Here is a 15,206-nt window from a genome sequence, read left to right as displayed (position 1 = left end):
TTTAATTGTTTGGCTGGTTGCCGTTTTCAGGCGGTGTTTCGGAAGAAACAGCCGGACTCGGCTTTGTAAGACTAGGGTCGCAGCGACACCCAATTGCATAGGATGGTTAGATTGCGCAGCAGTCAGTCTCGCGCATAGGTAGTGGCGGCTGTGTTAGGAAATAGCAGGGCGCGCGATGCTTGCATAGGGTATGGTAGCTAGCTTTCGGGACAGGCCAGAGTAAGCGAATTCTTGTATATTACCACCACTTGTCGTGAGCCGTCCGTCGTATGGGCACTCGGCGAGCAGCCACATATCGAAGCTTGTTTCCTCCCCAATGAGTACGCCGCGGCATGAGTAACGGTTCGTTAGTGCCAGCATTACCCTTCGATTGGTTTTCCGATGAGCGGGGGGTGTGGTGACCTCACGCAGATGCCGTTCGAGGCGAGCAATAACGTGTGGAGCGGTAGCCAAGGGAGGATAGGACCAGCTTGCCGGAAACGCTGTCGCTTGCAGATGCGGCCGACCTGGCCACCGTGTATGTAGTATGTACGTCAACGGCCGCAGCGATGGTGTTGGTGAGACGGCGGTGCCGCGCATTTCGGTTGCCAATCGCGAGACAGCGTTGTAGCCTCGGGAGTATCGAACGGTGGAGCGTACGTCTCCGTGCTGCCGGAGTGCAGGACACAAGTCTTCGCGTTTGTGATATATGATGAAGGTTACAGTACCGTCAGTACGATATAGAACCGAGTCATGGTGACATGTTCTGTGTGCCTGATTGTGGCCCAATTCGTTGCAGCTAAAGGATGCGACGACGTCGACATCGAATGTCGTCCAGATTGGTGACAACGCTTCTAGCTCCCTTTTAGCATTTCGGTTTGACAGCGAGGTGGGGTGGGTTCTTCTGGGTTGCTCAGGGTCTGACCCGGTGTGCCACGCCCATCCGTCCACACGGGATCGGTGGGGTTCGCGGGATGACATCCAGACTGGCTGGGATGTGTGAGTGTCAAGAGGGCAAACGACACGACCCTTGCATTATATTCTGCCCTTTCGTTCTCGCCACTGATCATCGATCGTTCATCTCGAAAGCCGGCTATTCAGTGCACCGGACACGGGAGATCTCCAGGTCGGTTGAGATGCGGCGCTTGACGAAGCATGGCTATGCCTGCTCCTGGCGCTTGGAGTAGCGAACAGGATGGCGGGTGAGGTTGCAACGACATAGGCGTCAGCATTCGGGCTTCCAGGAGCTCCTACGTAGTTACTTGAAGAGAGCATATGTCGAGCAGGCGTCTGCCAAGTTGAACACTTTGATGTCAGCGTGCGCTTGACGAGAAATACAAGCCGTCCCATGGGGCAGTTTGCCAGCCTGTCAATAACACGACAGCCTCATTATTTGGGCTGCGTCGATGCCTAAATGCACGCAGCGTGTGGAAGACGCACCCCTGACCCGGCCGCTGATGTTAGCCAACAGACAGTGCAGATACCCGAGGCCATCCGACACTTTTATTGTTATGGTTTCCGTAAGCTCCCTTCATACGCATCACCGGCTCCGAGATAGGCCGCCATCGTTGGTTCGTCTCCATGAGCTCTGAATTTTCGATGAGATGGTGGTACTGCAACCGACTTGTACATGGTTATGCTGAATGACGCCGGACCAGTCCGTTCGTTCGTCCATGTTTGCATGCATCACAGTGCCATGCTGCGGTTCCATCGTCAGTAGTAGTCTCACTTTATGCTGTGCCACATAGCAAAAAGTACAGGTAGTGTAAGTCAGTGGAGGTTGAAAGTTTGTCCAGCATCGTTGATTGGTGATGCGCTGGTCTCCGGACTGCGAATGAAGATGCTGGGTCGTGCAGCAGGTGGCCTTGACGCAGAGGAGCGACGAGCACGTGGGTAAGTCGTCCTTGCTGCTTGATGCTTTGAGGGGGATGGTCCGACGCGGTTCGACGCAACAAAATGGAGAAGATGCATCAATTGCGAGATTGCGCAATAATGGAATCTTTGGCGCAGGTGGTTAAGCGAAGAGATTCCCATTGAGCCATCGTTCATTGGAGATATCGGATCAAAATAGCCCGTTGGCCCATTAAATGGAAGCATTGGTCAGAATAGGAGTTTTCGAATCCAGCCTGTTGTCGTCCTGGAGTCGAGCTATCTTTGACTTGCGCAAAGAAGCGAAATCGGCCAGACCCCCTGATCGGATCTGTAAGATGGGCAGCCCTTGAGCGATTGACTCATCAACTGAGCAAGGTGTATGTAAAGCATTTCGGGGGTCCATTATGACATGCCCTCCTGGTCCCTGGCCTTGGCGGCACCGATCGTATCATCGAAATTGCTGGGCGTATCTGATCTTCAAATGGTGACAGTATGCGTAGTGCCGTACTCCGTACCCATGAGTGCCATGGTATTTTCCTATATCAAGTTGTGGGTCGAATATGGAACGCAAAGGGCGGTCAATAGATGGATGATTGAATGCGAGGCCAATTGATTGAGGGTTCTGGAGGAATGCAGTCCCCAGCGACGATGTGGATGTTCGCAGGTCTGAAAGAAAGGGCCCGGATGCGAGCCCAACGAACCCAACGCCCACAGAATCACAAGTCGGGATCCAATCGCCAGAGGAGGGCTGGATTGAGAGGTCATCGTACATGAGACGAGATGCGCTAAGAGGAGCAGCATGGGGAGAAGAGTTCGTGAAGGAGGGCAGCCTCGGGCTGCAGCTGAGTTGTCGCTCTTGATCCCGCGGTCCCGGTCTCAGCTCGCCTTGACTTTGTCTGTGGATGAGATATGCGTTTTCGGAGAAAGGATTTAGTGACGATGATGGAAGAAGGATGGACGTCAAAGTGTTGTAGTCGTACTCCCTGCCTTGGCATGACATGAGGCCAGGGACCATGGAAGGTTCACGACACGTCTGAACCAACCTAAGACGGGCACTTGGAAGGCAACGTCGATTCTAAGCCCCTCAGGTGGTAAGTAAAAGTTTCGTCAGCTCCAAATCAACGGCGTCTGACGCCCAAGTGGAAATGTCGGGACAGCCAGCGCATCAGAGTTGGGAAAGTCCCACCCGCCTCTTCCAGAAATGGCCAAGCCTCCCCGCCAGGAGTGTGCCCTCCCGCCTTAGTAGCGCAACCGTCCATCTTTGTCTGGGAAGGTACGACTACCTACTTGGTATGGAAGGTATACTTCCTCAAGGTAACTGCCTTCGAGGAATGAGCCAACAGACACGAGGGAGGGAAAAGAAGAAGGAGCAACTCCAGAAGGAGAGAAGCCGTGAAATCACCTTACCTACTTTGTAATGCTCGGCTTACATGGAAGTTGAGGAAGGCGCCGACTGGGTAAGGTACCTAGTACCTACCACTTCGTACGGTGCTCAGGAAAGTGAGGTACGAGATACATGCATCTGCCGCATGGTTGGTGGGTTGTCACTCAAGTCACAGCATCAAGCAAGCGCCTTAGCGTCCGCTCATAGGTCCTTTCCCGTCAGCCATCGACATTTTAGACTCTTCACTATCACTGGCCACGTCTTTTTCTTCTCCCTGCCTTACCTTATGGAACACTCTCAATACCTAGGCAGTGACTCGTGCCTTCAAGAGCACATATTCGTACATTACCGTACCTTAGAGTACCTTACCGTATCTGAAGAGCGCCACTAGGACTTCCGCTCCTCCAACCGACCTTTCTATTGGCACGGGAGCTTGACAAGGCCTCACCCGGTGCCCAGCCTCCCAACCTCTCATTAGAGTCGCAGCAAACCAGAAACACGACCGGGTGGGACCCAATATTGTCCTCGCAGGCTCGCAACGGCCCTGCTCACTTTCGCGCGCTTCTACTGCATGCGCCTGCACTACGGAGTACTCTGGATACCTTACAGCTCCTCTTTGCAGATTCGGCTTCGTACCTTGCACAGTACCCTAAATAGAGAAGGAGAGAGAGGGAAAAAGGAAAACTGCAAAAGATGCAGCCGCTGAACGACCCCACGACCTCAATTGTGTCCACGGCAACCGTCAACGGTGCCCCTCCCCCTCTTCCTCTTCTCGGAAGCCCCCGGTCATCTTCTTGCCGCCCGATTTCCATACAAATCATTGCAAGTCCAACGTTCGCCTCACCTCATCAAGCCTGTGTGCCTGCCAACCGCCATCAACCACCACCAACACTGCCGCCGCCCAGCTGCTCACGACGCACGTCCGGTCAACGCGAACCCAGCCATACGTATCCAGACCCGACTTCAACAGTATACGTCTACGGATACCCATCCACCATCCTCGTCAATCAATACATATTTCTCCCGCTCGCCTATCTGTCCCTACGTCGACGTCGTCCTCCGTCGTCTTACCCCTTCTGACGCTACCTATTCGTACATCCTCTATCAGCCCAGCCGCAGAGCGATCAAACACCACAGCTCTACTCCCGCAGGCTACACTGCCACCCCGCCTTGGCCCAAACGAATCACATCGCTCGCCAAAGTCATCGCCTTCATCGCCGAGGAAATAAGAAGAAGCAAAGCATATGCAGACGTGCAGACGTTTAGACGAATTATTGCCGCCATCTCTTGCTTAACTGCCATCCAAACTGAGCCCATCCGAGCTTATTCAGTGCTTCGGACTCGCCAAAACTCTCTTTCGAGCAACCCCGGACGAAGAAGCACATGCGCCACATCTAGCTTCTATTATTAAGGATACGCACACCACTCAACCATCGACGACGTCTTGATTTGGGGGTTCGAGATCCCTCCAAAAGGCCCGTCGAGTACCGGCCAATCCCTCGACCCCCGCCACCGTCATTCTCGTCTGAACATGGTCATCTTCGCCCTTGCTTCTCTGCACGTTTCCATCCTATCTCGTCACAGCGTCTGATGTCCCATCTTGCCTACGGTTGCCTGCATCTACTCCGTCACGCTTGAACTGCAACTTTTCAACGTCCACAAACGACGCCCGCCGTCATTCTTGTCTCGCGTTCCCCGCGCCCGGACACACCCCAGCCGCTGCCAGCCCAATTTAGCTCCGACCTGGCATCAAGCCCAGTCAAAACCAGGCTGGAGGTTGACCGTCTTTCGCTTCAAGGCTCATCCTTGTCACCCGCCTGGTTCGCTCCCGGACCAGGTTTGCGGGACTATCCATAATTAACACCTCGTCCCCAGAACTACACCGCTTAGAGCCTCACCTCACACCGTCAGCGTCCTGAACGGTTCACCTTGACGACCTTCAAAGTCCAACCGAGTTGGCGAGCTGTACACCTCACTCAATTCATCATGGCGCAACCAAACATGGCTTCTACAGAGCCGCCGCCTTCATCGGGTCATCAGTCCACCAGCTTTCTTCGTAAACTCTTCGGACGAAACAATGTGGCCCCGGCATCCGTCGGCCCGCTCCAGACCAGGGAGCCCGAGCCCGAACCCGAGCTTGACCCCGACTCCGACGACCAGCAAAGTACTGGTCTGGTGCGTCGAGTCTCGAGGAAAGTCGTGCCCGGACTCCCTCGCGTGCAGACCTTCAAACGCCAACAGTCGGAGCGCAGGAACAACCTCGCACCAGTTGAACCCTCACCGGCAGAGAGGCGTGCTCTATCGGTGGACAGGCGCGTGCAATCGTCACTTACGGCGTCACAGACTCAGTCCTTTCCCCGAGCTAGCGCCCCGGACTTTTTCGAAAGTGCGTACGAGGTCCAGTCTGCCCCATCTGCCCCCGTCAGCCCTGTCGAGGAAAAGGCCGAAGTTAGTCTTGGTCAGGTGGTATCCCAAGTTGCAGCAGAACCCACGACAGACGAATCCCATGCGCATGAGGTGCAATCAAATTCAGACGCCCACTCAATAACAACATCTCAATCTCACTACGAGGCTATGATTCACGATGAGCTCGAAAATGTTTGGATTCTCAACCTCAGCATGCACTTTCGGGACAAGTCCAAGAGAGAGAAGTTTTTCGTCACGTACCGAGAAACTCCAACCCACTGGCGTAGAGTAACCATATCTCTCGACTATCGGAATGCCCCCGACAACTCTCTCGAGATGGACTTGCTCCACACCAAGTCCCAACGTGACAAAAGTTCCAAGATATACGAAGCCATCAGAGACAGTCTGCAGGACATCCAATTTTACCCATCCGTCACCAACTTGAAGCTCCAAACCACCGAAGGCCGCCTTCACGTCCACGTGGTTGAAGACGTAAATGTGAGTTGATGGGCTCCAAGGGAAATCAGTCAGTGCTAATATCCGGCAGGAAATTATTCAATACCCTACCTTCCGCCAAGTACAACACTTGGGATGTCGCAGGATAAGAGAGAAGGACATCGTCTTTGATTCTCACATGTCCGGCTTCGTCTACAAGGTGTCTGTAGGGGGAGAGGTGCTCATCAAAAAGGAAATTCCGGGCCCCGACACTATTGACGAGTTCCTCTACGAGATCAACGCTTTGAATCGGCTCCGGTACTCAAGAAACATTATTCGATTTTATGGCGTCGTGGTTGATGATGAAGACGAACACGTCAAGGGGCTGCTCATTAGCTACGCCGTTCATGGTGCGCTCATTGATGTCATTTACGATAACAAGCAGGACTCAGAGCTGGGTCTGCCCTGGCCGATTCGTGAGAAGTGGGCACGCCAAATCGTACAGGGCCTGGCGGATATTCATGAATCTGGCTTTGTGCAGGGGGATTTCACTCTCTCAAACATAGTCATTGACGAAGATGATGATGCCAAAATCATTGACATTAACAGGAGGGGCTGCCCGGTAGGCTGGGAACCCCCTGAAGCAACGCCTCTGATCGAAAGTAACCAGCGCATTTCCATGTACATCGGGGTCAAATCCGACCTGTATCAACTCGGCATGGTCTTGTGGGCATTAGCGGCACAGGATGACGAGCCTGAGGCCCAAGGACGGCCACTACAGCTCGGAGACGAGTACATGGTCCCAGATTGGTACCGGCAAATCGTAGACATTTGCCTGAGCGAAGATCCGCGCCTTCGATTGCAAGCCTCATCTCTAATGTCTCTATTCCCGGAGCCTGCGATCGGAGACGACATGGAACCCCCGTCAATCTCGGTGGACGATGGCTATACCATGCAGGAATACTTCGTGGACGGCAACCACGGCTATGCCAGGGTCAAGACCGTTCAGCCAGCTCACGACTGGTCGTACGTAAATCTAGGCCAACCGTATGTTGACGAACCGACGAGGGGCTTCTCACAGGACCCGTACTACTACACCAGAGGCCGCTCTCCGCCTAGCCCCCTGCCGAGTCATTACGGGCGTTGCGACTCGCCTAATATGGGACGCAATATCTCCAGCTGGGCTGAAGCTAGAAACATTGCGCCTTCATACAGCGATATTGGAGCAGACGAGGTTTATGATCAGAAGAGCGCAACACCGACAACAAGCAAGGACTCCGTCGTTACGCCCGAGCCACTGGAAGAGACAAGCAAGTCAGTCCGGCAAAAATTGGAAGCACTGCAGTGGACTCCCCTGTCCAGTGACCTCGCCGCCCTTGATCGGGCTGAACTCGACCATACGCCAGGGCACGATAGCAAGAGACTCATTGGGGAAGGACTTGCCGACACGCTGAGGAATGATAAGTTGCAACCAGCGTATGCTTCTGTCGATCCTGTCGAGACGCGACCTATGATGGCTAGTCCCATGACGATCAAGCATATCGAAACAGATGAGAGAGACGTAGAGGAGGAGGGGGTGATGATGAGCGAATCTGAAGGCACAAAAGAGAGTTTTTCGAACGAAAAAGGAATTGCAGGGCAATCAGCGCCCGGACAGACGGGGGAAACAGAACCCGAAGAACAGAACAGTACCAGGCAAAGTAACGTCACGACAGCGGACTGGACAGATATGGGGCCTGCTATGGACGACCTAAAAGTCACCGAGACTGAGGTCGATACAGATGTCGCGCATCCGGCCGAACCGGGACTCGACCCTACAACGCAAGAGGTGCCAACGGCGGAGCCACCTGCTGCTGCTGAGGTCCCCGCGGCAAACGAATCTGTGAGAGCTCAAGAGGTGGACACACCAGAACTTAAAGGGGTTGGAGCGGTACATATCAACACTGACGAGCAAACGATGCGGGAGAAGACGTCTCTTGATGATGACTTCTCAACGGCAACAGCAGCGACTACGACAGATGCCCAGAAATGATGTAAGATTAGGAGCTGGGGAAACTGCAGGCGATTTTTGCATAGGCACGGGTTGATTGTCCAGGCATAAGGAGGCGCCATTTCTTCTTTTCTTTTACTTGATGGAGGTACTGCCGGCTTCAAATTCATTTGGTGGTCACAATGGTTTTCATTTTATGCGGCATAGCATTGGTGTAGAAATCCAGGGAACACTGTTCGTGGAATAGAAGACGGCCTTTGAACATCTTCAATCTTTACCGAGACTCGGGACGTGAATAGAGTCGCATTTTGAGATATCGTGAAATCAGAAAGTTGTGAACTCGGAATGTCGTGGAATCAAAGGCAGGGCTCTAGCCGAGACTACCCAAGTTGGGTGAGAAATGTGACGATGTATGCGTTCATGACTTTTCAGCATAAGTGGGTAGTTTGTCCAAGGTGATGCCTCCGGTGACGACTCTCGCGTCAGCCACATGAAGTTGGCCAGTAGTTGTCTCGTCCGAGCAGGGATGGCCGTTCGTGGGTTACTCGCTTGACGACGAGATCACTGGGGAACGCGAGTCAAGTCATTGATACGTGTAAACACTCCGTAGATGCAAGTGCTTCCTGCAATCGATTTGCCACAGCTCGGCAGTCTTTGGAAGGGAAAGAAACGGCCTAGATGCTTGGGTACAAATAAGCAAAATTGGTGAGTCTGGATCTCGAAAAGAATGAAGCGGTGTGTAGGCTGGTCGTCTTTACCGATTTTGGGGTAGGTAAGGTGCGGCAAGGAGCTTGGAGCTTGGGTCGCCTCACACATCCATCAGGTGCGGCTACTGATAATAAGGTACGGGTGCGGATAGAGAGCTCTGGGCAGCGGCTGCAAAGAGGATGGGATGAAAAAGGAGTGCGTCTCTCTGTTCCCTTGGTGGTGACTGGTGACGGGGATTGGCAGGGCGGATCGGGTGTGGCGTCGGCCAAGTGCGAGAGGGGGCGCCTGGCCAGATCGGGTTAGCATAGAAACATTCCAGAATGGTCAGCCCAACCAGCTGAAGACTCGAGAAACAGGCCCCGAGTCCCCTTTTGCGATTATCGCAGGCCATCGATGTATCAGTGTGAGAAGACACACGTGACCATCGCCACCGCCGTGAAGGGAGCATGGAGATTGCGCATGGCAAAAAGGATGGCCTTCAAAGAGCCACGAGCAGACAAACCTCGGGACGATAGCGAGGCAAAGACAACTTTCATCCCTGTTGTGTCCTGCAGCACTGGGGCGGAGGATTGCGGGGCAGGGTCCTGTTTCTGTTGGGGATGGGCCGGGATGCCGGAGTGGGATGAGCGGATGTCGTCTTTCTCTTTAACCAAGATCACCGGGGAACGCGAAATCAAGGGCCGGACTGGGTGTGTCGCGAAATAATGGACCTGAACCTGGAATTGCCGAGGATGCCTATCCCACACCGAAATCGAGCTAGCTCGTGGGTGTCATCGGTGATTTCTCGCCGTTGACCGAGAATGTTCAAGAGAATGACCGTGGAGGCAAGTGGGTGAGGTGGTTGGCGTAATCGTGAGTTGAACGATATGGTCGCCTCGGCGATAAGGAAGAGAGAGACAAGGCCAGCCCCTGTCGATGGGGGAGCCCAAGAGCCTTACCACAGGACAGCTCGGGGGCGACGAGAGACTTCCGTCATTGTATGGAGCTCTGGTGGGGAACATGTTGAGGGCGAACGTGGACTGCACAAGCCGCCGCCACTGTTGATTATTCCCTTCTTTTGCTGGTTCTGTCTTCCGAGCCTTTCTGCTGCTCCGGCATGTAAGTTTCTGCGCATGATCCAGCGGGGACATAGGTAATGACAGTGTGTAAATAGGTAGTTGAAGACATGCCCATCAGCCCATGGGGATGAAACATAGATGACAGCCAATTCAGAAGTTGTGACTAGCGAATCGCCTTAATCAGATCTCTGTGTTCACGGCTTCTTTGTTTTCGTACGCTCTGGTCCGAGAACTGGCCGTTGCCTGTAGTCGCCTGAAAGGCGGTAAAGAGCTGTTGATGAGATAGATGTGCTAATCAGCAGTGTGATGGGCGGCTGCAGGTACAAAGGTACAGCGGGGAGTACGGTGAGACAGAACATAGAGGGAACGTGAAAGTCCAAGGACCAAAGTCTTACGGCGCTCGACGAGGCTCGAAACGTCTTTCGATTGCGTTGTAACTCGCCTGGGAGCCGAGCGCCGATAGTGATGTACAAGACTTTGCCACCGTCATGGGGATCTGAGGATAGTACTTCGTACGGTAGCAGAATCAGAAGCGATCCTCAGTCTGGGTATGATGATCGAGACGATATGGTAGATGCGAAGTGTGTACTCCGTACATGCCTGGTGCGTTTTCTGAGAGAATGGCAGGTCTTCATTTCAGCCCTGGAGACACACATTTGAGGATTGGAGTCGTGGGATCTGGAGGTAGAGTGTGGAGCTGACTTCCGAATGGGGAATGGTCAATACCAGCCGCCCTTCCGCCCCAGCGGCGGGCCACATGGCAGGGGCTACTCCCTGCTTCCGCCAATGAACGGGCCGCCATAGTGAAAAGCGTTGGGGAAGTTGTTGGGAGCCGGGACATTTTTTTCGGACCACATCTCGTTCGTGCTTGCCAGCCCAGTGATCCATTGCAGATTGACAACCTCATGGCGAATAAACCCCAGAGCGTGCGGGACAGGCAGGGTGTCGTAAAAAGCCAACGGAAAGTGTGACCTGATCTGGGGCCCTTCATCGTCCTATCCTCGGCTGTGCGGAGTGTTCCTATGCGTTGGCGGGCTCCGAATTTGCTTCTGATTATCATCTGTCGGGCTGTTCATGACATGTTCTTTTCCTATTCGCGTTGATATTGATGACATTGAATCGGTTTTTGTTGGTCCAGTTTCCGTGTTGAAGAGTTCCTCTACGGGATCTGGATAGGAGTTGGGACTCTTTCCAAGCTTCAAATTCTCAGTCCCAACGAAGAGAGGTACGTACGTCTTTTGATGGATGACGATGTTCTACAAGTGGGCGTGAGGTTAGGATGTATGTTGTTGGATGCTCGAAAGTCAGGCCAGAGGCGGACGGACGGAAGACTTGCATGAATTGAAGTATCCAAGTCTCAAGGTCTCTCAATCACAAGGTATTCGTAACGCACACTGATCATTCATCACTTACGACTTGCAGAGGTAGTGTAACTGGGTGGTTCGTATGCTGATTTGGATCATTGGGTGTAGCTGCTACCCAAAGTCAGGGAAACTACCTGCTTATGCATAGCTGTTTTCTGTGATTGATGTAAGGCAAGGAGAAGGTCACTTCCTGTTCTGGTCGGTTTGCAACGCACACTCATTGGGGCATCTGCAAGGGGGACATGGACTTGCCCAATCCCCAGGTTGCAAGCGAGGTACGGAGTACCTTTCACACCTTCCGGCTTGTGGCAGGAAGGAGACATTGGAGGAAAGTACATTTCTCTTCAGGCGGTTCTTACCCTGCCTGCCAACCTGTTTTTCTTACCTCGTCGAGAAGCGCAGCATGGTACGGAGTACTCCTCCGTCCATACCTTAGCTATCTTCTCCGTAAGGTCGCCTGCAGCGAATGGAAGGAATGGAAAGTACTGATGAGAACCCTTGGTGTTCCCGCCATTTGATACACGCGTCGTCCGGTACCTCTCGGGAAGGAGGCAGGACAACGAATCCTGAGTGCGGGTCTCGCGAGGAAGCTTCTTCTTCCCCCTTCCCATCTGCCCATTTTCCGCCTGCAAATCCCGGGCCCAGATCGAGAGGGTCCCGCCCTTTCCTCCCATACAGCGGCGTATGGCGTGCCAGCAAAGACAAGACCAAAAAAAAAGTCAAGTCAAGTCTAACCCCACGGCCCACGAAAACCATCTACCTTTGCATTTTTTCGGCTGATTGTGACTTGACCTGGGTCTAAACTAACTGATCTGATTCACTGACCCCCCCTCCCCACCACCATCCCACCCTTTCCACTCTCTCGTTTGCTGGGATTTTGAACCTGGTGGGTGGCGGACACCTCGCCCAAAGGTACCCCGGCCTCCGTACCTGTTCCCTCCTTACTGGGGCCCTTTTCAACCTATCCTTTTCCCTTTATATAATTCATTGCTCTTCACCCACCCCTTCCACTTTGTAACTTCCCCTTCAGACCTCTTCTTCCTTCGAGAGTCCCTTGCCCATTTGGCCTTTTGATCAGCAAGTCTGGTTGTGAACGTTGCTTCTACACCAAGCATCGTTTGGAGTTGTCTACCAATAGACACTTCGGATTACTCGCTTTTCGACTACCACCCCCGATTCTCAGATTTGCAGCCTGTTGGCTTCGTTCTTCAACATGTCGGCGACGACTTCATCTTCCGACGCCAAGGTCACCAAGGCCGAGAACTTCCCCGATGGAACCTCCGACTACGTTCCCACCCGTGCCCGGGCCTACGATATCAAGAAGCCTCACATGTACGTTTGGCTCGTCCCCAGCATGACAGTCTTTCATGGCAACTAACATAATAATAGCTCAACTCAGCCTATCACTGCGAGCAACTGGTACAAGCACGTCAACTGGCTGAACACGACCTTCATTCTGATTGTCCCTTTGATTGGATTCGTCTGCTCCTACTGGATTCCCCTTACATGGAAGACCGCCGTCTTCGCGGTTGTCTACTACTTCAACACCGGTCTCGGTATTACCGCTGGCTACCATCGTCTTTGGGCTCATCGTTCCTACAAGGCCAGCCTTCCCCTCAGAATCTACCTCGCCGCCGTCGGCGCCGGTGCCGTTGAGGGTTCCATCCGATGGTGGTCTCACGGACACCGTGCTCACCACCGATACACCGACACCGACAAGGACCCGTACTCCGTTCGCAAGGGCCTCCTGTACAGCCACATTGGCTGGATGGTTATGAAGCAGGACCCCAAGCGTATGGGCCGTACCGATATCTCCGATCTCAACGAGGACCCCGTCGTCATGTGGCAGCACGTCCACTTCATCAAGTGCGTCCTCGCCATGGGTGTCATCTTTCCCACGGTCTTCTGCGGCCTCGGCTGGGGTGACTGGCTCGGCGGTTACGTCTACGGTGGCATTCTTCGCATTTTCGTCGTTCAGCAGGCTACTTTCTGCGTCAATTCTTTGGCCCACTGGCTCGGTGACCAGCCCTTCGACGACCGAAACTCACCTCGTGATCACGTCATCACTGCCTTTGTCACCCTCGGTGAGGGATACCACAACTTCCACCACGAATTCCCCTCCGACTACCGCAACGCCATTCAGTGGTGGCAGTACGACCCCACTAAGTGGTGCATCTGGACCTGGAAGCAGCTTGGCCTCGCCACTGACCTCAAGCAATTCCGCCAAAACGAGATTGAGAAGGGCCGCGTCCAACAGCTGCAGAAGAAGCTTGACCAGAAGCGCGCGAAGCTCGACTGGGGTGTTCCTTTGGAGCAGTTGCCCGTCATCGACTGGGACGATTTCAAGGCGCAGGCAAAGAACGGCAGAGGTCTTGTTGCCATCGCTGGTGTTATCCACGACGTGACCGACTTCATCCAGGAGCACCCCGGTGGCAAAGCCCTCATCTCTTCCGCCCTCGGCAAGGATGCCACTGCCATCTTCAACGGGGGTGTCTACCTCCACTCAAACGCCGCCCACAACCTGCTCTCTACCATGCGTGTTGGTGTCCTTCGTGGCGGTTGCGAGGTTGAGATTTGGAAGCGTGCCCAGTACGAGAACAAGGACATGACTACCGTCACTGACTCGAGTGGCGAGCGCATTGTTCGTGCGGGAGATCAGCTCACTCGTGTGGCTGTCCCCGTTGCCAGCGCTGATGCTGCATGAAAGAGATGACGGATGGGACAGTTTAATGACTTTGGGAGGCTTGTTTGAACAAACAAATCGAGGCGGAGTGTGGGAGCGCTTGACTTGCACTTCAACAGATTGGTGGAAACGGGCTGGCCCTATGGGGTTGCTCCGGTGAAACCATCGTCATCACGGTATATCTAAGCCGTTTAAGTTGACACGCCTTTGACACTTCAGCTTCGACTGATGGTGAGAGCAATTGCCAACCTCACACTTATGGGACATTTTTAGGCGTTTGCGGGGTTAGGCATTGCAGAGGGCGTTTACTAGAACAGTTACGAGAAACTGTTAGACTAGAAAAACGGAAAGCTCATCGAAAGGGCGAGAATGACAATAACAACCTTCACTTCAAGCAACCTTGTACATGCCACCACTTGTGATTATAATTAGACGTATGAGACTTGGTTCTGATCAGCAACTTCGATATGCTACCGCCTGACTGCTTGAAACTCGTCCATGAGGAACTCGAAGACTCTCGACTATGACGCCGCCACTATTGCTAAAGGCTCAACTCTACTCACGGGTCCTCTCCCCACCTTTGAAGGGACTCCTCGTCAGTATTGTCGGTGTCTACACTAGTTGATACTAGATAACGTCCCACGCTCTATACAACAGAGCCGCAATCACATGCTTTCCCACCTTCATTGCCTTGCCCGTACCTTTCCAATATGTACCGAGCCGTCTGACGAGAGATGCCCCACACAGCCTAGCGCTTGGAGGATAAGGTAGTACGAAGTACGGAGAGAGGAGGCAGTCAACAACAGTTTTTTCCCAGCCCCAGGTTGGGGCGGAGACCCGGACGAACGGGGCGCGGCACGCCGCGGGACGGCGCTCTCTCTCTCTCTCTTAATGCCCAATGCCAGCAATGCTTACCACTGTGCCTCACCCCGGGGCGACTAGTTGAAAACCGCAAAGTGACACCCAGTACTACAACCTTACTTCCCCCCCCCCCCCCCCCCCTCTCAACAAAAATTCCTTGAGTTCGGGATTCGACTGAACCACCCACGGGAAAATCAAACTACTTACAGAGTACATGAACTGAACTCCACAAAATAGAGAATCATCATTCATGCGGGTCATTTCGTTACCCGGCGTAGCAAGCCTCAGGGCGTGCCCACCCCAAGACCCAGGTCAGATTACCTTACGCGCCTACCAACAAGATGATGAACAGGCGAAAACAGGCGAGACAAACACATGATGTTTACAATTCAACTTGCCGTAGCTTGGATGTTTACCTCGGGTGCAGGGCGGGGGGGCTATTCAACACTGACATGCTCAGAAACAG

General features: G+C 53.6%; 3 protein-coding genes across 3 annotated transcripts; 2 read left to right on the top strand and 1 right to left on the bottom strand.

The window, feature by feature from the left end:
* Positions 1-153: 153 nt before the first annotated feature.
* Positions 154-960, bottom strand: BDP55DRAFT_626436 (uncharacterized protein; the record flags this gene model as incomplete). The annotated part of the gene is made up of 1 exon (XM_060571630.1): positions 154-960. One exon carries the CDS (start codon positions 958-960, stop codon positions 154-156), a length of 807 nt encoding a protein of 268 aa, XP_060435492.1.
* Positions 961-5,221: 4,261 nt separating this feature from the next.
* BDP55DRAFT_723385 (kinase domain-containing protein) lies at positions 5,222-8,108 on the top strand (the record flags this gene model as incomplete). Its single annotated transcript, XM_060578743.1, has 2 exons — positions 5,222-6,139; positions 6,189-8,108. The coding sequence occupies 2 exons, from the start codon at positions 5,222-5,224 to the stop codon at positions 8,106-8,108; spliced, it is 2,838 nt and encodes a 945-aa protein (XP_060435491.1).
* Positions 8,109-12,409: 4,301 nt separating this feature from the next.
* BDP55DRAFT_541159 (cytochrome b5-like Heme/Steroid binding domain-containing protein) lies at positions 12,410-13,900 on the top strand (the record flags this gene model as incomplete). Its single annotated transcript, XM_060568190.1, has 2 exons — positions 12,410-12,528; positions 12,586-13,900. The coding sequence occupies 2 exons, from the start codon at positions 12,410-12,412 to the stop codon at positions 13,898-13,900; spliced, it is 1,434 nt and encodes a 477-aa protein (XP_060435490.1).
* Positions 13,901-15,206: the final 1,306 nt, after the last annotated feature.

Source organism: Colletotrichum godetiae (genome assembly GCF_030913485.1).
Source record: "Colletotrichum godetiae strain CBS 193.32 chromosome Unknown BDP55scaffold_3, whole genome shotgun sequence".
In the NCBI taxonomy this organism is placed as follows: domain Eukaryota; kingdom Fungi; phylum Ascomycota; class Sordariomycetes; order Glomerellales; family Glomerellaceae; genus Colletotrichum; species Colletotrichum godetiae.
Note: the sequence above shows the minus strand (reverse complement) of the source record. Positions and strands in the feature narration are given on the sequence as shown.